At 33.0% G+C, this 22,478-nt stretch overlaps 1 protein-coding gene across 6 annotated transcripts in view; it reads left to right on the plus strand.

Moving 5' to 3' along the window:
* The window catches only part of Ten-a (Teneurin-a transmembrane protein), a 1,171,522-nt gene that overhangs the window by 1,142,218 nt on the left and 6,826 nt on the right, over positions 1 to 22,478 (plus strand). For all 6 annotated transcript variants that reach the window (XM_081752112.1, XM_081752114.1, XM_081752113.1 and 3 more), the window contains 6 exons: positions 697 to 854; positions 5,894 to 6,971; positions 8,879 to 9,138; positions 12,019 to 12,188; positions 12,874 to 13,006; positions 20,414 to 22,022. In XM_081752112.1, coding sequence (XP_081608238.1) covers positions 697 to 854; positions 5,894 to 6,971; positions 8,879 to 9,138; positions 12,019 to 12,188; positions 12,874 to 13,006; positions 20,414 to 22,022 — 3,408 coding nt within the window. The remainder of the gene's footprint in view (positions 1 to 696; positions 855 to 5,893; positions 6,972 to 8,878; positions 9,139 to 12,018; positions 12,189 to 12,873; positions 13,007 to 20,413; positions 22,023 to 22,478) is intronic.

The following is a 22,478-nucleotide window of genomic DNA, read 5'->3' on the forward strand; positions in this document are numbered from 1 at the left end:
TGAGTTTTACGTCCCACGGTTATGCCTGTTAGGCTAAAGGAGACGGTGATGATGAGTAATGAATGAAATGGTGGAATGAAGAAAGTGGAAGGAAACGGGAGAACCCCGAGGAAACCCACGCACACGGTGTTTGTCCACCACAAAGTTCACTTGGCGGGGGCTGGGATCGAATCCGGGACCCCAAGCACCAGAGGTGAATGCTCTACCACTGAGCCACCGTGGCCCCAAATCCTACATTCTGTTCTCACAAATTCACCCTCCATAGGTATATCAAAATATGTTTCTTCTCAACGAAACATGGTCTCAATGCAAGAGAACATGCATCGTCTACATATAGCAATTCCGATGAGGATTATTAATTTTTTTTTTCTTTTTATCCGGAAAGTTTATACCTGGCTTTCTTCTTCTTTTTCTCAAATATTTAAGAAAAGAAACGTTTTGAGATTTAAAACTTCATGTATATTAAAAAAAAAAAAAAAAACTAATTCTTAAATTCGTATTGTGATGGAAATTCTTATTCTACAGTAGAAATTATCGACATACGTATTCATTTCTCAGTTCTTTAACTATGATTTTGTTTCAAATTGTTCATGTGCTAAATTCAACATGACAGGTTCAGATGGTAATAGCTGATAGGTCGTAATCTAACTAAATTGATACATTTCTATATATAATATTCTTTCCTTTTTCTTTCAGGATTGTCCATAGCTGCAGACAAAACCATGTATATTGCAGATGGAACAAATATCAGAGCTGTAGATAATAAAGGCATAATACACACATTAGTAGGTCATCATGGACATCATAATCACTGGAAACCCATTCCTTGTCACGGTGCTATTCCAGCGCAACAGGTAAGACACATAGATTATCATGATAATAAAAGATAATATATATTAATCTTGCAACTCTATCCATCACGACTCTGGAACTCACTAAAGAAATAATAAACACTTCTGACCAGAGTATATACACTTGTTTATTAAAAACTAAATTCCAGTGTAACAGTTTCAACAACGTAACGTTGTCTTCATCAGACACTAACTGAAAGAGATATCTTAGAGCGCAGTTATATATACTAAAAGTGAAAGTCCTTGTGTGCATGGGAAGCCACCTGGGTCGGACTTCCCCGGGCGTCATCTTCCAGCCACCTGCCCTGACTTAATTACCCTCCCACCTGTGTTTATCTTTTCCAGACACACCTGTTGTTTATCCTGACCAATTGCCTTAAAACATTTTCTCTTAATCTACCTCCGTTCTAATCTAATCCTTTCTATTAATCTAATATTAATCTTAAAAGAGCCTAGCAAAATGTATAACACGAATTCATACATCACTCAAAATATCTTAATTTCTGCCACATATGAAAATTCCGGGAAAAATGTACATACATACACACACACACACACACACACACACACATATATATATATATATATATATATATATATATATATATATATAGGCTATACATTTCTCCCATTCATAAATTTGCAATTAATTTGTTTTCCTTAAAGCGTACTATTCAGTGTACAGGAACATGCATAATTATTATCTTTAAAAATACCATTAAAAGAATGTTTAGTTCAATTCAAAGTAGATTGTGACTTTTAAGTCTTAACTTAAGAATAAACACAGCCAAGATATTATTAGTGCTGTATATAAACTAAAGTTATCAACAATGTTTATTATTATTTTTTATTTTTATTTAGTTTTTTTATTTTACATTTTTAAGGTGATGTATTCTCATTTAAGTAAGTGTGAAGGTCAGTTATTTTTCTTTTACTTTTAAAAAGCTGCTCTGAAGTTTTTTAAAATTATATAGAGATGAAGATTTAAAATGAACATTTAACATATTAACGAATTAACTGTTCATATATAATTATTTTTCATCTCTTTTTTATTTAGTTTTGCAAATACAGACAGGATTTGTAAGAAATGTTGCAAAATCTCCGTGAACACTTCAGTTAACCTTTTTCTTCTACGAGATATTTCTATGACGATATGGAAAATAATAAAAATAACTACACGAAGATCTTCGTCAAACTACTATTTCCATTCTCATTCTTGACATCAACTTCCTATCCTCTGTTATCACATTCTTTGCTGATTGAACTAAGAGAAAAAGTTTGGTAGGATTAGATTACGCTCGATTTTTTGGAATCAGCCAATAATGTTATCAGAATAAAATATATTTGTGAAGTTAGATTAAGTGTCCAAACAATACAAACCAAGATGAGACAAAATGTGGACTATTTGATTTAAAATCAAAGCAGATAAGTCATTACCTATTCTCACAACTATCCATAACCGTATCTTCAATAATATAAAATTCATATAATCCGATTAATTATTTATTCTCTGCAATATTCAACTGCAACTTATCACTTAAAGATATCGTTAATAATTACTTTTCGGTATATCCATTAAAACTAACACTCAATACAACATTTGAGTACTAAGTATAAAAATAATACATTTTACTTATCAGTTAATTGCTTATTTTTCTTTATGTCCATTCATGCTATCTGACTATGCCATATATAAATAATTATGCTTTACTTTATGCCTTTAGAGTTCTTCGCGGTCGTTTGTGATAAAGTAGTTCTTTTCTATCTTCCTCTGTCTGAGTTTCTTCTCTAAGGCACCCTTTAGTTGATGCGAAACTTACTAATGTCCCTAGACTAATAAATAATAGTTTACCACTTCACTGAGATACTGCTTTCAAATAATAACATTTATTTGATACCAATTCATTAATGCAATTCAATTCACGTGTAACATATTTTATATCTAAAAATTACGTTGTAATTGACAACAAAATATATAATTTTCTTCTTCTAATGATTTAACTAAATTTGTATGGTATTCTTTGCCTTTAAACCATCAACAGTATTCTTGCTGACTTAGGAATTTTATATTTATTTTCTTCAACCCAGCTACCTTTTTTATCTTTTGTTGTTCTTTTCCTACTTCTGAAACTCATCTTGTTACCAAATGTTATTATACTTAGTATTCTAAAATTTCCCATCGAGATTCCTTGTTAGTCTTTGCTGTTTCTTTTGCAACCACTTTTTATGATTCTCAAACTTAAGATCGAGCGTCCAGTTACTCATTTTCCTTCTTCTAGTCCGTCTTAGATCTGGATATTCTCGACTACATAGTCTCTTAAAATATTTTCTAATTATTATCTGTGCTGGAAACACAGAAACTTGGAACTGTTGTGGAGAAAGTTGTTGAAATGAAATGAAAGAATTGGTTAGCTGAAATAATCATATGAGCTGATTGGCGATTTGAAAACTACATTGCTATTTCTGCTGGTTAGTAATATGTCTATCAAAAAAGGGACCTACTTATGTAATATCTGCCAATTCTTCAAGGCTTTGCTTGCATTTGTGTTTACTTCTTGCTGTTATAATCACTCCTGTATCGTTATGTACGACAAATATCAAACTCATTTTTCATACCTAAATCAACTAGTAATTGTAAATGTTGCTAAAGTCCTGATTCTTCGGAAATGATGCGGAAAGCTCGTAGAAAAAAGTTTTTCCCAACGTTCGCTTTTGTTAGGTCTGGACACGTTGAATCTTTGTGTACAAAATAATCACAAGCCGTTTCCTTCCTATACATTGAAATGAAGTGTTGTATGCCGGTAAATCTCTAGATCTAGAAAATTTAGCTTTATTTATGATTACCCTTTCAATGTAAATTTTATATTTTTATTAATGAAGTTAAATTCCAATAGAAGCTCTAACAAAATGTTTTTGCCTAATAAATTTAAAGTTTTTTTTGTTCAATTTTTTTTTCAAACAGTTGAGAACGATGTTGGTAGAGGAGACAATAGGCTACTCACAGCGAGACCATTTGGATGTACCTTTTCCTTCGAACATAAAATTGCTGTTATAAAGGCATCATTCAAGTAATTTGTTCCTTTTTCCCATTTATTTATCTATTTTCCTCTATAAAGAAACTATTTAAAAACAAGGAACTACATAATATATGTATAAAACAAATATTATATCAGATTATTTACTGAAAAAACGTTCAATGAGTATGGAACTGGCTATATTGGTTTCTAAAGCAGACATAATCATAAGATTAGATATACAATAGAATATAATCAATAAAGTGATTAATACGGTATGTGCAAAATGTTATTCATTGGTATATCAAGACACATGTCTCTTAGTACAAACATCGTGCTATTTACAAATAAAAGTCAATTTAAGTAAAGGAGTTGACAATATAGTAAAGTTATCTAAATGCAGAAATAGTAGTTAAGCATCTTAAATATACTAGAGCATATGCTTGTCAATTTCACTTATGTACAAGAAAAACAGTTCTAAATATAAAAAAATAAAAATTTCCTTTATATACTGTATATACTACGCTATACATAAATAACAGAAGTCTTGTAGAAGGGCTATATTCGTGCGTTCGTCTGTTGTCGGATATCAGAGTAAAACGGTATTGGAACATATCGATACGTTTCCCCTTATATTTGACAATAACGTACAGACATTGACTTCTTTCTCCCACCATATTCTCCGTAATGTTAAGTTAGGTTCAATTACTGTAAATCCAAATCTTATACATTGCAACCCTTTTAATCTTTAACATTCTACAGGTACACCACTTATGCTAAAGAAGACAGATGATTAATGAAAGAAGAATAATTACGAAGGAGGTTGATATAATGCAAATTTGAGAGGGAACGGAACCCCGAGAAAACTAACGGACACAATATTGTCCACAAAACTCAGACGGCCGGAGATCGTTCTGGAAATCCCTCGCACCAGAAGTGACCATTCTGTTACTAAGCTACCGTGCCCTCCTATTGCAGCCCTTGTAGAAAATAAAATTACTTTGTAATCTTTGTAGAACGTCCATGAAAACTGATATTAAAAAAAAAAAAGTATTGTAACACTGTATAATTAAGTGGGGAAGTGAAACAGCGCTTATATTTCAAGATTCCTAATTTCTAGACACTTGCGTGGAATGATTGAAGGAAATCCATCGGGAAGTAGGTAGGTCTCTGACTGTGATTCTTAGTCTGTTCAAATACTTACTCATTTGTGAAAACCAACATGAAGAGGTTTATTTGTTTGTGTTGTATCACAACCGAAAGCAACACACGTTGTCATGATGGTTTTCTTTAATCTTCTTACGTCAAGAACTACCTCTTCACCCCACTAATCTTCACTTCTTCAGCATTGAGTGAATATGAAACACCACCTCTGTTTCTCTGATGTTAGAAACAAGGCATAATCTATAGGAACGCTCGAAATAGACTACATATTTTTCGTCTTCAATTCAAAATGTTAAAGAATAGGTAATAGACACACATTGGAGAGCGCAAGTCAACATCCAGTTTCACATATCACTTCTGTAACACGTGCATATGTGTGCAGGTCTTAGCAGCGCACGATGGGAATATACTAGATAAACTTCGTATATGTGGTTTGTTCGTACATTACTTGTTTCTTACCACATAATTATTCTAAAAACATTCATTTACTATTATTTTCTTTCACTTAAATAACATAACCACTAAATTTTAAAATTTCGTTCAATTTAAGGACGCTTTATAAATCTGACTTTCTAGGTACTTACAAGATAGAGATTTTTTTTTTTTTTTTTTACTTATTTTGAAGTTTATAAAAAAGTTTTGAATGTAAACTAACCGTTTCTATGTTCTTGGTTTTAATTCCTGCTAATAGTTTTGCTACTGAATGTTGAACTCTTCGACAGAGAATATAATAAGGATGAATTAAGAGTAATAATTTTGAAAATACTTATTTTATGTATATCGTTTGCTAAACCGAATACAAAAAAGTATTTTGTACTAGAATCTAGTCATACGTATATTTCCTAACTTTAATCTTTATTACAGGCTCAATTGCAGTGGCCAACAGGATTAGCTCTTAGTCCTTTGGATGGAACCTTACATTTTATAGATGATCATTTGGTGTTGAAGTTGACAGATGATCTCAAAGTTAAAGTTGTTGCTGGTACTCCTCTGCATTGCAGACTACATCCAAATAAAGCTGAAGATAGTGCAACAAACGTTGTTCTAGGATCAATTTTATCCTTAGCATTTTCTCCAACAGGAGAGCTGTTTATTGCTGAAAGTGATTCTAGAAAGACCAACTCAATCAAACTCATAGATTCCGCTGGAAAAATTAGAGATTTTGCAGGAAGACAATCTCACTGTGATTGTTCAGGAAGTCTGAGTGGCTTCACCAGCAGTAACGGGTCTTGTTCTTGTGGGACACATTCTGAGACAATGTTAACCTCCAACGCTCAGTTTTACTCTATTTCGGCCATGACAGTTGCCCCCGACGGCGTACTTCATTTGGCTGATCAAGGCAGCTTGCATATTCTTTCTTTAGAGCATTACTTACCAACGCACAATGAGAATGGTGAATTTCAAATTCCTTACCCGCCAACGAGAGAGATTTATGTTTTCAATAGGTATGGACAGCACATTGAAACTAAGGATTTGACCTCTGGGAAAGTAAGATACTTATTTTTGTATAGTAAAAATACAAGCTTTGGTAAATTGTCTAAAGTCACTGATAGTTCGGGCAACAAAGTTGTTTTCCTTCGTGATTATAGTAACGTTGTAAGTACAATTGAAAATACTCAAGGCCATAAATCAGATCTAAAAATCTCAGGAGTTGGATTTCTTGTAAAATTCCAAGAAAAAGATAAGTCTGAAATGTCATTTGAATATGACAGTGTAACAGGGCTTTTATCAAGTAGCGCTGACACAAAAGGAAATACTTATATGTATAAATATAACTCACACGGAAGACTAAGTGAAGTAATTCTTCCAACTGGAGAAAATGTGCGTCTGGATTTCAAGCTTCTTCCAGAGGACGATCTTATGGTGCAGGTCGTCTACAACAACTTGAATCCCATTAGTCTTAAAATGGAAAGGCAATCCAAAAAGCTAGTAATAAAAGAAGGTAAGCTTGTTTTTCCGTCAGTTTCTTCTTTCATTATTAGTTGTTTTATGTGTTTGGTTATTCCTTTCAAAATCCAGCGGTAAAAATTCTAGAACAAAAATTAACCAAAAATTATGTCTAATAATACAATTAAAGTTTTGATTATTTTTCCTTAAAATTTTATGTGACCATCAAGAGAAAACAACAGAACTATCTTTTAATTTTGAATATTAAAATCTTTTATTGAAAGCTTCTATAGATATTTGATGGATTCCCTTACAAAAGCTAACATAACATTATTTGTTAATTTTGTCAATATTTTTTTTTATTTCCCCTTATTTCTTCCAACTTTTGCTATATGTTCTGAAACAGCGCACAGTTTATAAAAGGTACTAATTTTTCTTATTCATGTTAGATTATTTGCTGAAATTTAATTAATAACAATTAATTTACTTGCTTATTCAATACCCAGTTGAAGTTATTTTTGATATTGAAAGCATTTTCTAGCACATCATTTGTTTCGTGTAATGTAGTAATACTGAGGGAGTTATTCCTGTAAGATACACATATGTAGAAAGACAGTGTAAATTTTCTCGTAAATTACAATGTTAGTACCCAACAAACAGGACTGTTCAGTACATATTTGTGAAAAGTTCGCTTTGATTTGATTGATTAAGCTTAACGTCCCATTTAACACGAGGGTCATATGACAAGGGGCTTACTTCTTAAAGTGAGATTCGAGCTACAACTCCAGTTTTTATCCTTTACTCGGATGAAAATCAAACACGGAATCACGCACACAGAAAGCATAAGCATTAGCCACAAATTCTAATGTAAATAACACGATGTAAATACCTGAATATAATTCCATATAAAAATTGGTATTTTTTAAGAATATTAGATGCATGTCATTACATTACAAGTTGGTTATTATCTGATATTATCTGTGCAAGATCTTAGCGTCCTACTTACAGTAAGTATAGACAAATATTGAAATTTAAAGAATTATTTATCTGTTTCAAACTCATGAAGAAAACTCTTACGCCCATATTTACCCGAATATTTGGATTAGCTACATACTACATATTTTTCAAAATATTCTAAAATTAAATGTATGATTTCTTCCTTTACACAAAAATCCAACAGCAAATGTAATACATCATCTTTGTTGTATCATAAACGTTGCAATTCATAAATAGACTTCATATTATGATTTTTAAACTTCATATTATTTCATAAATAAACTTCACATTTTATCATAAAGAAATTTCCTATTATTTTTAGATAGCATATTAGTATGTTTTCTGTAGTTTTAAGTCGATAAACTTCATCATGCTTTTATATATTTCTATATAAGGTTTTACGAATATGTGATATCGTTCTAAAAGTGCTATTCATTCGCATTGTCATAACATTCTGTGATTTTTTTTTTTTTTCATTACGATGCACCAAACGTAGTAGTCACAATAATGAAGTGACAGATACAATTATATAGATCATCTGCGTGATCAATATTAACCAATATCTATAACGTCTCCAGACTCTACAATTTTTGTTATACATACAGATTTTTTGAACATATTACTGTATTTTTATGCAATTATCTATCTCATCCATTCAGATTATTTCCATTGCTCATGTATTGTGGTTGTTTTACAATTACTCTACCTAGGTCACTTGAGAAGGTTCTTGACAAGATAATATGTGCTTTGTAATTTTCATTGTGTTTTTTCTATTTTAGTTTGGAGTCCATTCGGTTAAGATCTCTTTAGCCGAACACAATCATGTGTAGTTATTTTTTTTCGTATATCCTTTTGTTAATACTTATTGTAGGTTGTGCGCATGCGTTCTAGTCAATGTTAATTGTTGATGAATAATTTTAGAAATATGATTATGACTTTTGTGATGTTTTAAATTATCATTATTAGGAATGACTGTTAGTGAAGCTCAAACGTTTAGAAATGGAACCTTCTCGATATGGATGGGTTGGGATGGCGAATTGTGGAGCGCTGCAGGGTCGAAACATCCACTTTTGGAACTTGCCTTACCAGTTGAAGCTGAGATGCTCCAGTTGCCAAGTACTCAAGTAGAGGAACTTGGAGATACAATTCGGAACACCATGGACTGTCGATATGGCCTTGTAGGAGATGTCAGAGGACCTGATCAGTTGCTAGAAACGGAGCTTTTCGTAAGTATTTGCAGATATATTTATATTTTTTATAAATTTTACTAAAAAGTAAATTGGTGTGATTCCATTTAACCTACTCGGGGGTATAATTTGTTGGTTTCTGTAGATTGATGTTACTTTCGACGTCTTATAATGAATAATTACATAGTTTTGATTGTGTAAGCAGAATTTTACTCAATACCTGGCTTTTCTGAAACACTTATATTTACCTTTACTGGCATCCCATTATTTAACCGCAGCAACAACGTAAATTATACTGAATTATGGTCTGTCCCAATTGAATGAGAAAGAAGTTATTGTTTTTTGTAATATAAATAGTTCTAAATAAATCAATAGTTAATATTTATGCCAATCATGTACTGTATATTTTGGACACAAAATGATAATTACGAATTAACTTAACAAGCAAGAGATAAGTCAAAAATAAAGAAACTCTATGATACTAACAATTCAACGATGAAATATATATATTGAAATCCAATTATATATACTCATATTACTATACATTTAAATTTGACAGTAGCGTAGTAGTGTAGTGTCGTATGAGAATCAGTCACTGTCTACTCTTAAAATTAAAGGAAATATGAAGAACAGGTTTCGATAATAGCAATAATATAATATTAAATTTATTAATTATGGATTTGAAAATTGGAGAAGAAAAGTTAACAAAAATCTACACTGAGGTACTTCTCAATGTGAAAAGTGCCCTTTTGAAAGCTCACTCGCTAAAATAAACTCTCGGAGAGACATTTAGAGAAATGTTTCAGCAATTATACCATACCTAGCGGAATTACATTATTTACTTCCATCATATATTTCATTCTTTCTTCTGGATATTCACGCACATTGCACGGCACAGGAGGAAGCAAGAAACTTTAATCAGTTACTACCTAGGAACTGCTGAAAATATTATAGGCGCCGGTAATAGATATAAATCTTTCGTGATCTAGGTTCGACTGGTTTCAAGTTGTGTACAGAAATGCGAGTGTTAAAGGTTTAACAGTCTGTGCCTGCATTATTTTCAATATTATTAGTTGAAGTTGTGTGTGTTTGTTATGTATTATGTTGGAATGAAATGATTAGAAATATTGAACCAGCTGTTATTAATTGGCCTGTCTGAACTGTTGTATAAAAATTTGTAGTAAATGTAAAAATAATCAATTTCTAAGTTTATATTCGTCATGCCATGCAAATGTTTCCCATAGGGAGTCACGAATAGTTTACTTACAACAGAAGCATACAAAAACAGGCAAGACAAAGAAGTTAATTATCAGTGCAATAGAAAAATTATCAAAGTTTTATATACTAGAATCTTTTCGGGTTCAATTTCCGATAGGAGTTCATGAAGTTCAGATCTCACGCTAAACTGTAAATCCACGTTTTGTATATTCTCGCTACTGAATGGAACACTAAACCCCTCTTAACTCAGCCACTAGGATTCATCAAAATACTTTACTACACTGGTTTAATTTAATCACTAAAGGCTTTACTCATCAATTTGAACTCACCCCATGATATATACAGTAAAGAGTATGACTTTCCAAAATTCGCGGTTTTTTATATAATTTCGTTTGTTTGAAGTTGTGTTCCTCTCCGGCAGTCGCACAGAAGGAGTCCGGATTCAATATGAATAAAAATGATATTAAAATTTGTAAAATAGCCCTTGAAACTAAACTAAGCTTACAGAAGAGTTAAGATTTCGGGAAAATGGGATTCGAATCCCCAAGACCAAACCCTGTGTACGTCCTGCTCTCCAGCAGACAACATAAGACATGGATCTACATCTCAAGATGGGTCCAAACCAGAGGCGCTCTTACTGGGATTGAACCCGCGACTCCTCTAAGAATGAGTCTATTGTCTAACTATGCCACAAGAAAATTCATTCTGACGAAATTATTGTCACTGATCTTAAGTTTGCTGATGTTGGAACTATCGCATCAAGAGTAAGAAGCACAGTCTTAAGTGCGCAAAATCATTTAGTGAAACAGTAAGTTATAATTTTCGAGTATAATAGCTCGAATTGAATTGAAAAACATATGGATCTCCATGGGCTAGCTACTACGGTATCTGTATTTTTCCGGATTTTGTTATCTCAATTAGCTATGTTTGATTATGTGACAGGGTAAAATAGCCTCGGTGTTGATGTTCCCATTAAATTGTACATAATCAATCCATCAATATATATAATCTGATAAATAATAATAATAATAATAAAGACACCGAATAGATAATACATTCATATATTTAAAAAGTGATTTACATTAAGGTCATTGAAAAATATCTTCAATTATGCGAAAATATCTTTTCTTGAATTTTATATATTAACTGCTTAGATTAGAATCACCCGGAAACAATGCCCTACTAAATCAGAGCTAAAATTGTGTAAAATAAACCTTAATTAACGATAGTTATTATTATTTTCTCTTAAAATTCCAAGCATCAAATAAACACCAGATAATTTATTATAAATTAATTAAAATGTTTTTCTCATTTGAGATCTTTATCTACACATCTGTTATTTGGCTTCGTGTGCCGTACGAAGATTTTCACTATATGTCTTAATAGAATAAAGAATGATCTCGTGGTTTCTGGAAAAATCTACACACGCTGATCTATTGAATTAAATTTTACTTTGTCACAGATGAATCGATACTCCTCATTTTGTTAGAATTGAAATCATATTATAACCCTTAGCAGGTATTACAACTGTGGTGTCATCAGCATAAAGAACAGTTGATACAGGATGTAGATGAGCAAAGAGATCATGTATGTACTTTGACTATATATTTCATAATTACGTTTTTTATACAATTTTGCGAGATGCATCTTTACATTCACTTTTGTAGTACATTTGTGTAATTAATTATGTGTATCTTGTAGGTTAACCAATCTCGTATATTTGTAATTGAGTTTGACCAAGCTGTTGGAAGAGAAACATTTTACGATAGGGACCGGCAACAACTTCTGGCAGTTAATTATGATGCATCAGGTTTACCAAAGGCCTGGATTCCACCATCTGGTGGCCATCCTGTCAATATCACATACGATCGGTAAGTCCAAAACGAGATAAATTCAGAACTCAAGATTAATAAGATAGATTCTAATTTTTCTATCACAAGCGGAATTTAATTTTTTTTAAATAACATTCTACTGTTCTGTGTACGCCAATGAAAAATGGGTTTTAACCTGAAATGTTAGTATATTATTATTTTTCATTTTTCTTCCTCTGAGTGTATGTACGCTTATATATTTTCTTAAACAATTATATAAATACTAATTATTTTATGGTATATTTTACAAAATCGAACTATTTATCAGCAAAGATTTGGAACATTAACACAAAACACTGAAAACACTAGAAAGATACTAAAAGATCCATTAAATATTTTATCAGGTGGAAGAGGAAGACAGAAAAAAAATAAAGAACGAGAAATAGTTGTGAACAATATAAGTGAGTGTCATTTTGGAATGCAGTCATGTCTGATTTGTCTGAGATAAAAAAAAAAATACACTTATCTTCACATCATTAGTATAAAAGATTTATGATACCTTAATAGAAATAGAACAATATTTATCGTATATTTTTCCAAAAATTAAACAGACAGAAAGAAAGGAACAAAGGACTTCCTATAATTGAACTCAGCATTTTTTGAGATTTTGAAATTATTTTATTATTTATGTGAGACGACAGGAATGAGAAGACGAATAGGTGGGTGATATTTTGTTCACTTTCAGATTCAAACGAGTCGAGGCTTGGCAATGGGGCACGCAAATTGAAAAGTACACGTATGAACGGCATGGACTTCTCTCTGAAATTAGCTACTCAGATGGAAAATCCACACAGTTCGCATACAACGATTGGAATTTGGTAAGTTTCTATAAATGAGTTGTTCTTATAGCCACATAAGTTTCATACGCCGACAAAATACCTGAGCTTATTACTTTCAGTCATGTTTGTAATATTGAAAGCATAATATTCGTGAACTTCGAAATTCCAAGTCTTAGTTGACTGAGTAACTCAAGTTTTATGATTCAGAGAATAATTTACGGAGATCAGGAGGCAATTGTTTCCCCTCTGAGTTTCAGACATTCATATTAGTCAGTATTATAGTAATATACTACTGAAAAACGTGAAATTCTCTTTCCTGTGAAAAGTCATCCCTCCTTCCTCGCAAAGAACCTGAAATTATGCTGTTTTTAATGCTTTTTCAGTAAATCTTTCATTATTAGGGACTTTGTTTTCTAAAACTCCTTTATATATTTATTCTGTTAGTCCGTCCTTCTGAGAAACAAAAGATCTCAAGAACTACTTGACCATTCATCACCAAATTTGGTGAAAATGTATGGTGGTGAGACGAGACAAACGTGTATATTATACGAAATATTCACGGAGATGTTTATAATTAAATAAATTAAACTTTTTATGTTCTATCCGTGTTATATTTTATTCAAACAATTGAAACTCTGATGATAAAGTCAGTAAGTCGCCTTTCAAATGTCAGTTCAAATAAAATATAACGCGGATGGAATACCAAATATTCAATTTATTTAATGAAAATATTGCTTTCAGAAATATTATGCCAGGACGAGTCTAACTTTCGTTGCTGTATGTTAAACTTATCAGTTTTTGTTATCAATCTAAATTTCCCAAAATGCTTCATGATGAAGAATATATTTTCAAATATATAAAAGGATGTTCCTAAAGAAATGACGAAGATTAAACGTATACATTGAATGTCTGTGAAAACACTGAGCGAAGATTATTTCAAGTCAATTAGAAATTAAATCAACCATTCTAATTAATTTTAGTAGTGTTTAAATTAATAATTGGTAGTGCATTATGCGAGATTTTTAGCTGGTATGGACTGATACTGCGGAATAAAGAAAAGATAACCAGAGATCTAAAACGTGTAAAATATAACAACTATTTATGTTACATTCAAAGATAGACCTTTTCTCAAGAACTATATTTGAACAAATCCTCGCTTACAAATTATTAACTCTATATACTAATCCTTGCTTAAACTTATAAAATTCAATTTATTGGTCTTTTGAGAAAATTTATTATAATTAAGCTTGTACTGTACATTCTACTCTTATATGAGGCAGCAAAATAAAACTCTTTCAAAAGATATTTTGGAATGTATAATGCAAAGGAATACAAATGTAAAGGAATTTTCAGAAATGAATGAATAATCAGTATAAAATTCAAGCTAGAAATAATGCAGTCGTTATTATCTTAGAGAATTAAGTGTATTTGCTGGTCTTGCTCCATACTTACATATTACTCTAAATTTTGAAACACAGTTAAACTGCGTAACTTAGTAAACTAATCAGATATAATCATTGCACTTACACTTGCAGTTCGGAGATTTCGACTCCCCCCTCGGGGGTCTTTCAACTCTCTGTGACCAAGACTCCAGAGAATAGTCGAAAACTCGGAAGTGCAAGTAGTAATCAGAAATTACATAAACCTGTAAGTAGAATGTTAATTAGAATTCCTAACCGTGTCATTACAATGTTTGTAATTGGATATCACTTATCGTTGAACGTTCGCTTAATATAAATGTATAAGATCATAATTCATGGAAGACATATTTCTGCGTACACACGTATAATGGTCCTCAAAGTTTAAACACAAAAACAAATATATTGAAAACTTAACGCAAGAATCAAGTTATACTAGGCTGTTATCTAACAAAAATAAGATTAATTCAGAATTATAGGCAAAATTCTTTATCATGATATTGGGAAATTTATGTGTACAAAAAGGTCTAAAAAATGTCTGGTTTGCATATTATTTATTTATTTATAGAGAACTTAATCTTTCAATCATATAACTTCTATTCTTTTCCCTTTACGTTAATAAAACACGTTCTTTTTACTGCAAAATGTATTATGTTATGATTTTGTCCCGTAGAACAGAAATTTCTCAGACAAAAGCGTACACTCAAACAAATAAATAGTGAAGAAAGATTATGAATAGAGCGAAAATATAGCGAAAATAAGGAAAGTTTCCAGGACCAAAGCCAAGCAACATAATATAGAAAATTATATATACGAAGGTCATTCGGAAAGTAAAAAACGTTTTTGTATAAACACTTTAATAACTGATATACAAAGGCGAAATTTGTGTTACATACTATGTGATACTTAAGTTACTTTTCGACATAGTCTCCGTGTAAATTTAAACACTTGTCATACCGTGGTACAAGTTTTTCTATGCCTTCGGCATACACAGTTGCCACCAAACTGTTGAGCCAATCACTAACAGCTTCCTTAAGTTCTTGAAATTTCAGGAAAGAATTCGTGCAGCCCATCAATAGTGAATCGCCTATCCTCTTGAATTTTCCGCTCAATTCTTCCTTTGAGTTCGTCAGTCACAACAGAAGGCCGGCCCGAGCGTTCCTCATCGTGCACATTCGTCCATCCGTCATTAAACATAATGCACCACTTACGAACTGATGCTTCATTCATTACATTTCCATACACCTCAGTGATTTGTCTATAAATTTCTATCGGACGCACTTTTCTTGCATTCAAAAATCTTATCACACTACGAACCTCACACTTGGCGGGATCAGTAATTGTATCGCACATTTTACAGTCGCACAGCGAAGCAATAACGGACCGTAGCGGATCGCAGCTGGTGCCAGACTGAGGCTAAAGCATGCCCAGGTCAATAACCCAGCGGCAGCGGGGGTGGGGGAACACGCGCACGCGCTAGCGCAAAACGTTCTTTACTTTCCGAATGGCCCTCGTATATATATGTACTAGCGTATAAAGTAGGCTTTTTGTTGTTTTACTGAAATTTAGGATGTGCTTGTATACCAAAAATAAAATGATCTGGAAATTTAAGAAATAAAAATTAAAAGTGTTTGATATCAATATTACAAACATATTCATAAAATGCGTGTATCAATCATCTTTGATACGAAATAGTCTCAGTTATTATCTCACTATCAGATATTTGAAAAACGTATCATTTTTTTCTAAAGATTTAAATTTTGGAAGTCAGTGTGTAAAGTACATGAAAAATCACTCCAAAAATTAGCTTGGATATACTTCAAAATATATGAAATATTGTACTGAAATAATGGAAGCACAGGTTCTAGATACTCTCTCCCTTCATATACTGTATTTTTCATTCAGCAAATTGATAGTTTTTAAAAATTTCGAATCTTTTTACGTGTTATAAAGTATAAATAACAGGCGATTTTCTAGAAAATTTGCAAAATTTCACACTTTCGGATAAGAATGAATTTAAGATTTTACTTACAATGGAATGCACATTTAATTTAAAGATTATTTATGAGTTATTTTTCCATAATCTTAGCAAAATTTTGTCGATTTGAAAAGTACTTGTACAGAACATCCCCTTTCCTGTTTAAGTGTACCTAACAATCATTTAATGTTTTGAATCATATGGTGTTTAATGATTCGAAAGCTTTCAGTTAGAGAATTACCTCTGGTCAAATCTATGATTAAAATATGTTTGTTTGACCTATCTCCAAGTTACAATGCAAAATATAATGAATTACGAAGATGCTTGGCAAAAGGAATAAAATATGGTGAATGTTAAATAAAAATGACTGCCTTTTCTCGAGTAACAAAAAAAAAAAAAAAAAAAAAAATGAAATAATGCAAGCTCATAAAATGCAAGAATTGTCACTTATTTATAATAGTTTCTATGAAATATGTCTGCAACCAGTGCTGAAATAAGTGTACAGATTCATTCATGATTTACTGTAGAATAAAGTAGTGTTAATAACAATTTTAAACGTGTGTGATAAGTTACAATTTAATAACGTGAATATTTATATTAGATTAATGGTGAAATTTGAGTATTTCAACTATTTTCTTTTATATATACATATGATGTAACTAAAAAGTCACAGTACAAAAACATTCATAATGACCTTGTTCTTATGTCGTGTAAGTCATACACAATATTACCTAATCTGTTTAAAACAGGTTTGTTTACTCACCGATAGCTAGAAATATAATGCAGTGGAACATTCTTTATTTATTATTATTATTTTTCACCTAAAATTTGCGCTTCAAATCACTGTTTAAGTGCTTTAGTAATTTATATATATGTGTTATCGTGCAAAATACATCAAATTCGCCTCAAGTAACTTTGCTGATTTGGAAATTAATTAACATATTGTTTCTAAAAATAAATAAAAAACAGTGCCTCATTCTTGTTTGCTTTCTCCTCCTTTGTGGTGATATTCACGTAAACCCTGGCCCACCCTGTCCATATTACACCAGTGCTTTCAATATATATTATCAAAATGTTCGTAGCATTAAAAACAAATTACTTGAGTGCTCATTGAACCTAGGTGAGATAAGGGAACTGGATTGTTTCGCAGTGACCGAATCGTGGCTGAATGAATCAGTGAACGACAGTGAAATTAGCTTTTCTAATAATTTCACCATTTATCGTAAAGACCGCATAACTCGTGGAGGTGGAGTGATGATTTGTGTAAATAATAAGTGGAAGAGCAAGAGAAGACTGGATCTCGAACGGGATTGTGAACTTATTTGGGTGGAAGTATTTATTCCAAAGCGTCGTTCTGTGTTTATTGGATGCTTCTATAGACCGCACAAGAACACCCCCAAGCACATCTTAGAAGCTTGCCATGACTCACTGTTGCATGCGTTGTCACACGGTGACGTCATCCTATTGGGTGATTTCAACCTTTCCATCACGTGGCAGGACAGCAAGCATGGCGTCGCTAAAGATGGAAACGACAGTTATTTCATGGACAATTTTATTCATGGACTTGGTCTAGGTCAACATAATATGCATAATACCCGCAATAATAGCAATCTTGACTATATTCTATCTAACTTAGAACCTCGTTGTGTTGTCCCATGCAGAAATCTTTTTCCCTCGGATCACGATTCCTTGGATGTTTCTTTCGATTTCCTCCCCTCCCCTACTACAAACCAGCCCCTCAAAAGTAGGTCACAACTTGTTTGGAAGAAAGCCCCCTGGGGTGACATCTGCCGGGCTATTGAACTGTTTCCTTGGTGTTTGTTAGAGGTAGGAAGTGTTGACGACGCTGTGGACTTATTTACATCTGTTGTCCACTCAGCCATAAAGGACTTTGTGCCGGTGAAAGCATCAAAATCGAACAGGTTTCCGGTCTGGTACGACAATGAACTTCGTGAACTTCTTAAAAACAAAAAGCTTGCCTGGACTCTATGGAAATCACATCCGAGTGACTACACATACAAAAACTTTGCTAGAATTAGAAGTCTTGCCAAGAAGGTACAGCGGCGTAAATATTTTGAATACATGGACTCAATTGGTGATTTTACTGTTAGTAACCCTAAAGTCTTTTGGTCTGTAATTAAATCTAGAACAAAATCTCCGGGCATACCGGCAACAGTTCAAGATGAAAATACTGAAGCGAGTGATGATCAAAGACCAGACCTCTTCAATAACTACTTCTGCAAAACATTTACTTCCCTTCCCTCTACGACCCATCTCCCCCCTCTCCACCCCATCTGTTCGGACACCTTATCCATTCTCTCTACCACCCCGGGCGAAGTTCTGGCTCTCTTACTATCGTTATCTCCACATAGATCACTTGGACCTGATAAAATTAGTCCTCTCTTTCTCAACAAAACTGCTTCAGTTATTGCGGTTCCTCTATCTATCTTATTCAATAGATGCTTCAAGGAAGGGTATTATCCCACCAGTTGGAAACTAGCTCACGTGACCCCAATATATAAATCAGGACTTAAAGATCATGTATCCTCCTATAGGCCAATATCTCTTCTTTCTGTAATATCAATTATCTGTGAAAAAATAATCAAAGACAGGCTACTTAAATTCACCTCACCTTACATCCATAGTTCTCAGCACGGCTTTCTACCGAAAAGCTCAAGTCTCTCAAACTTAAGTACTCTTCTTTCCTGTGCAGTCAAATGTATGAATAACAATACTCAATTAGATGTTATCTACTTTGATCTCTCGAAGGCCTTTGATTCTGTCAGTCACATTCATCTTCTTCATAAACTCTCCAATAGATTTAATGTACATGGCAAATTTCTCTCTCTAATCACAAGCTACTTGAAGGACCGTAAACAGAGAGTTGTTATTTCAGGGGCGACTTCTAACCCCCAAACCGTGATCTCAGGGGTGCCTCAGGGGAGTGTACTTGGGCCTCTGCTGTTTGTCCTGTATATGGATGATCTCTACACGCACTTATCAGCTCAACCTAGTGGCCTTCTCCTTTTTGCTGACGATTGTAAGTTATACAGAGAAATATCGTGTCTCCATGACACAATTGCTCTACAGGAAGACATAAATTACCTTACAGGCTGGTGTGAAATGTGGCACTTGAAACTCAACAGTAAGAAATGTAACAGTATTACTATTACTTTGAAAAAGTCTCCTATTCCCACCACATACCATATCAACGATTCCCCTATCACACATTCTGCTAGTCATAACGATCTTGGTGTCATCTTTGATTCAAAACTCACCTTCTCTGACCACATCTCCTCAATACTAAAGAATTCAATGCGCATGTTGGGACTTCTTTATCGATTCACCGAACTACGCACTGTTTCTTCATTAGCAACTTTTTATAAGACTTTAATAGCGCCCAAGATCGAATACTGCTCTCCCATATGGGCCATGGCAGCACCTACACATCTCTCCAGACTTGATTCTGTTCTCAATTTCTTCATCGCTATAGTCCGTTTTCGTGTTCCTGCACTTCGAATATTATCTAAGAAGGAGCTCTTGCGACATCTTAATATTCAGACTCCTGAAGTACGCAGAATTATCTCTGACCTGAAATATCTACAGAAAATAGTTAATGGAAGCTTAAGATCGGAAATATTACTTCAGGAACTATCCTTACGTGTCCCTTCCCGCATCACCCGGAATACCCACCTATTCCATCTTTCCCGTCCTAGGTTGGCTGTTATACAGAGGTCTCTTTTTTATAGAATACCAAACTGTTATAATCAAGTAACAACTGATGTGGACATTTTTTCGAGCTACCCAGTGTTTGAAAGAGCAATTAAACGAGCTTTGACGGAATAGTTTTACTTTTACACTCTTTTTTTTCTATGTTGTTGTTATTGTTGTCTTGTTTTTTTTTCTTTCTTTTGTTAGCATGTCCCTGTGTAAAATGGCAAAGTTATGCTGTATCTGGGAATTTGTTCAATAAATAAATAAATAAATAAAAATAAAAAATATTGTAGTTGAATATTATATATACACATTTTTTTCTTTCTATATTAACAGTTATCATGGATATCCCTTCCAAGCAAGAGACGATTCAGTTTGCAATACGACGAAGAAGGAGGATTGCGCCATATTATACTACCAAGTGGAACTCGGCACACTTTTTCAGCACAGTTATTGTTTGGTAATTATCGAATAACCTACACTCCACCAGGAAGTAGTCATTCGTACCTTCAGTATTACGACCATCAGAAGAAACTTCTAAGAACGGTATTTCCTGGAGACGGAGCTCGGAAACTCTATCGGTATGATCACTCGGGAAGGTTATCGGAAGTTATTCACGGACATGGACGTAGCCAAATCAGCTATGGTACTTCTGGGTTTCCAAGCGAAATTATTCATAGTGAACAAGATTTTGACTACAAGTGGGATTTTCAATACACTGGCAGTTTGCTCACCGAAGAAAGAATTGACTATGGAGCAAAGACAGGTCTCAGCAACGCCAAATTTACATACGAATATGATAGTAATTTCAGAGTAATAAATATCCAAGGACGTATTGGAGGTCAAAATCTTCCAGATTATGCATTAAATTACAATGGACGAACAGCTTCTTTGGAACAAATTGGACAATTCAAAGTCTCAAAATCTCATCTTAATAAAACAGACGTTTTCGATTTTACTGCTATATTTTCAAGATTTCAAAATGCTCATTTCCAAGAAAAACAAATAACGGTAACAATTCATAATATGCAAGTATTTCGCATGGAATTTGTGTATGATGAACACAATCGTATTAGTCAGACACGAACTTACACTCATAATGTTGGAGTTAATACATATATGAATATTAAAAATTATACATATGATCCAGACGGCCAACTTCAAAGTGTGGACGCACAAGAGCCGTGGAGCTTTAAATATGATGATAATGGAAATATGTTGTCTTTAACATACCGTGGTAATGTAATTCCAATGGAATATAATCTACTGGATCGAATAGTGAAATTCGGAGAAGGTTTATACAAATATGACAATAGAGGCCTCGTAATTCAAAATGCTAGGGAGGAGAGATTCCACTACAATGCCAAAGGTCTTCTTGTTCGTGCTACAAAGAGAGGGCGTTTTGATGTACATTATTATTATGATCATTTGGATAGACTTGCTACTAGAAAAGACAATTATGGTAATGTGACACAATTTTTCTACACTAATCATGATCGTCCAAATGAAGTCAGTCATATTTATAGCCCTAGAGACGGAAAACTCATGTCTTTAGTATATGACGATAGAGGACATCTTATCTACGCGCAAGTATATCGACATAAATACTATATTGCTACAGACCAATGCGGAACTCCGGTAATGATTTTTAATCAGTATGGTGAAGGAATTCGAGAAATAATGCGTTCACCGTTTGGACATATTGTTTATGATTCGAATCCATACTTGTATCTTCCTATCGATTTTTGTGGAGGTTTACTTGACCAAGTAACATCTTTGGTTCATATGCCTGGAGGCAAAGTCTATGATCCCCTGATTGGTCAATGGATGATGCCTATGTGGGAGAATATCCTGGACAGAGTGACAACACCAACCAGTCTCCATCTTTACAGATTTAATGGCAACGACCCCATTAATGTACATCACAAGAAGAGATATCTTACAGGTTGGTTTAATGACTATTTTTTTAAAATTCTTATTATATATATATAATATTTGTTTGGTACTAAATATATTTTTTCTAAATTTATTTTTCTGGTAATCAGTTTTATGTCACATTAATGTCCCTCCTTGGTGTGATTCAGTTCTCTGACAGAACAGTCGATTCTCTGGAGTATCTACAATAAAACTTTCACTAAAATAATCCATATATTACTAGTAGTAGAATAAGAATACATCAAAAAAGAAAAAAGTATATCATATATTCATATTCCGAACGAGGAAAGAGTGAATATTAACTTCATTGTCCGTTTAAGGGATTAAAAAGAGCATTAGGATAAGCAAATTAATGAAAATTCAATGTTTTCTCACTGTTAGCAATTTCCGAAAATCTTTGATCATATTCGTACCACAACAGCTTAATACAATTATATTTTTTAGGTTAGATCGTTTGATGTGACAT

The sequence above is a fragment of the Thermobia domestica genome, chromosome 3 (genome assembly GCF_964235325.1).
Source record: "Thermobia domestica chromosome 3, izTheDome1.hap1.1, whole genome shotgun sequence".
NCBI classification, from domain to species: domain Eukaryota; kingdom Metazoa; phylum Arthropoda; class Insecta; order Zygentoma; family Lepismatidae; genus Thermobia; species Thermobia domestica.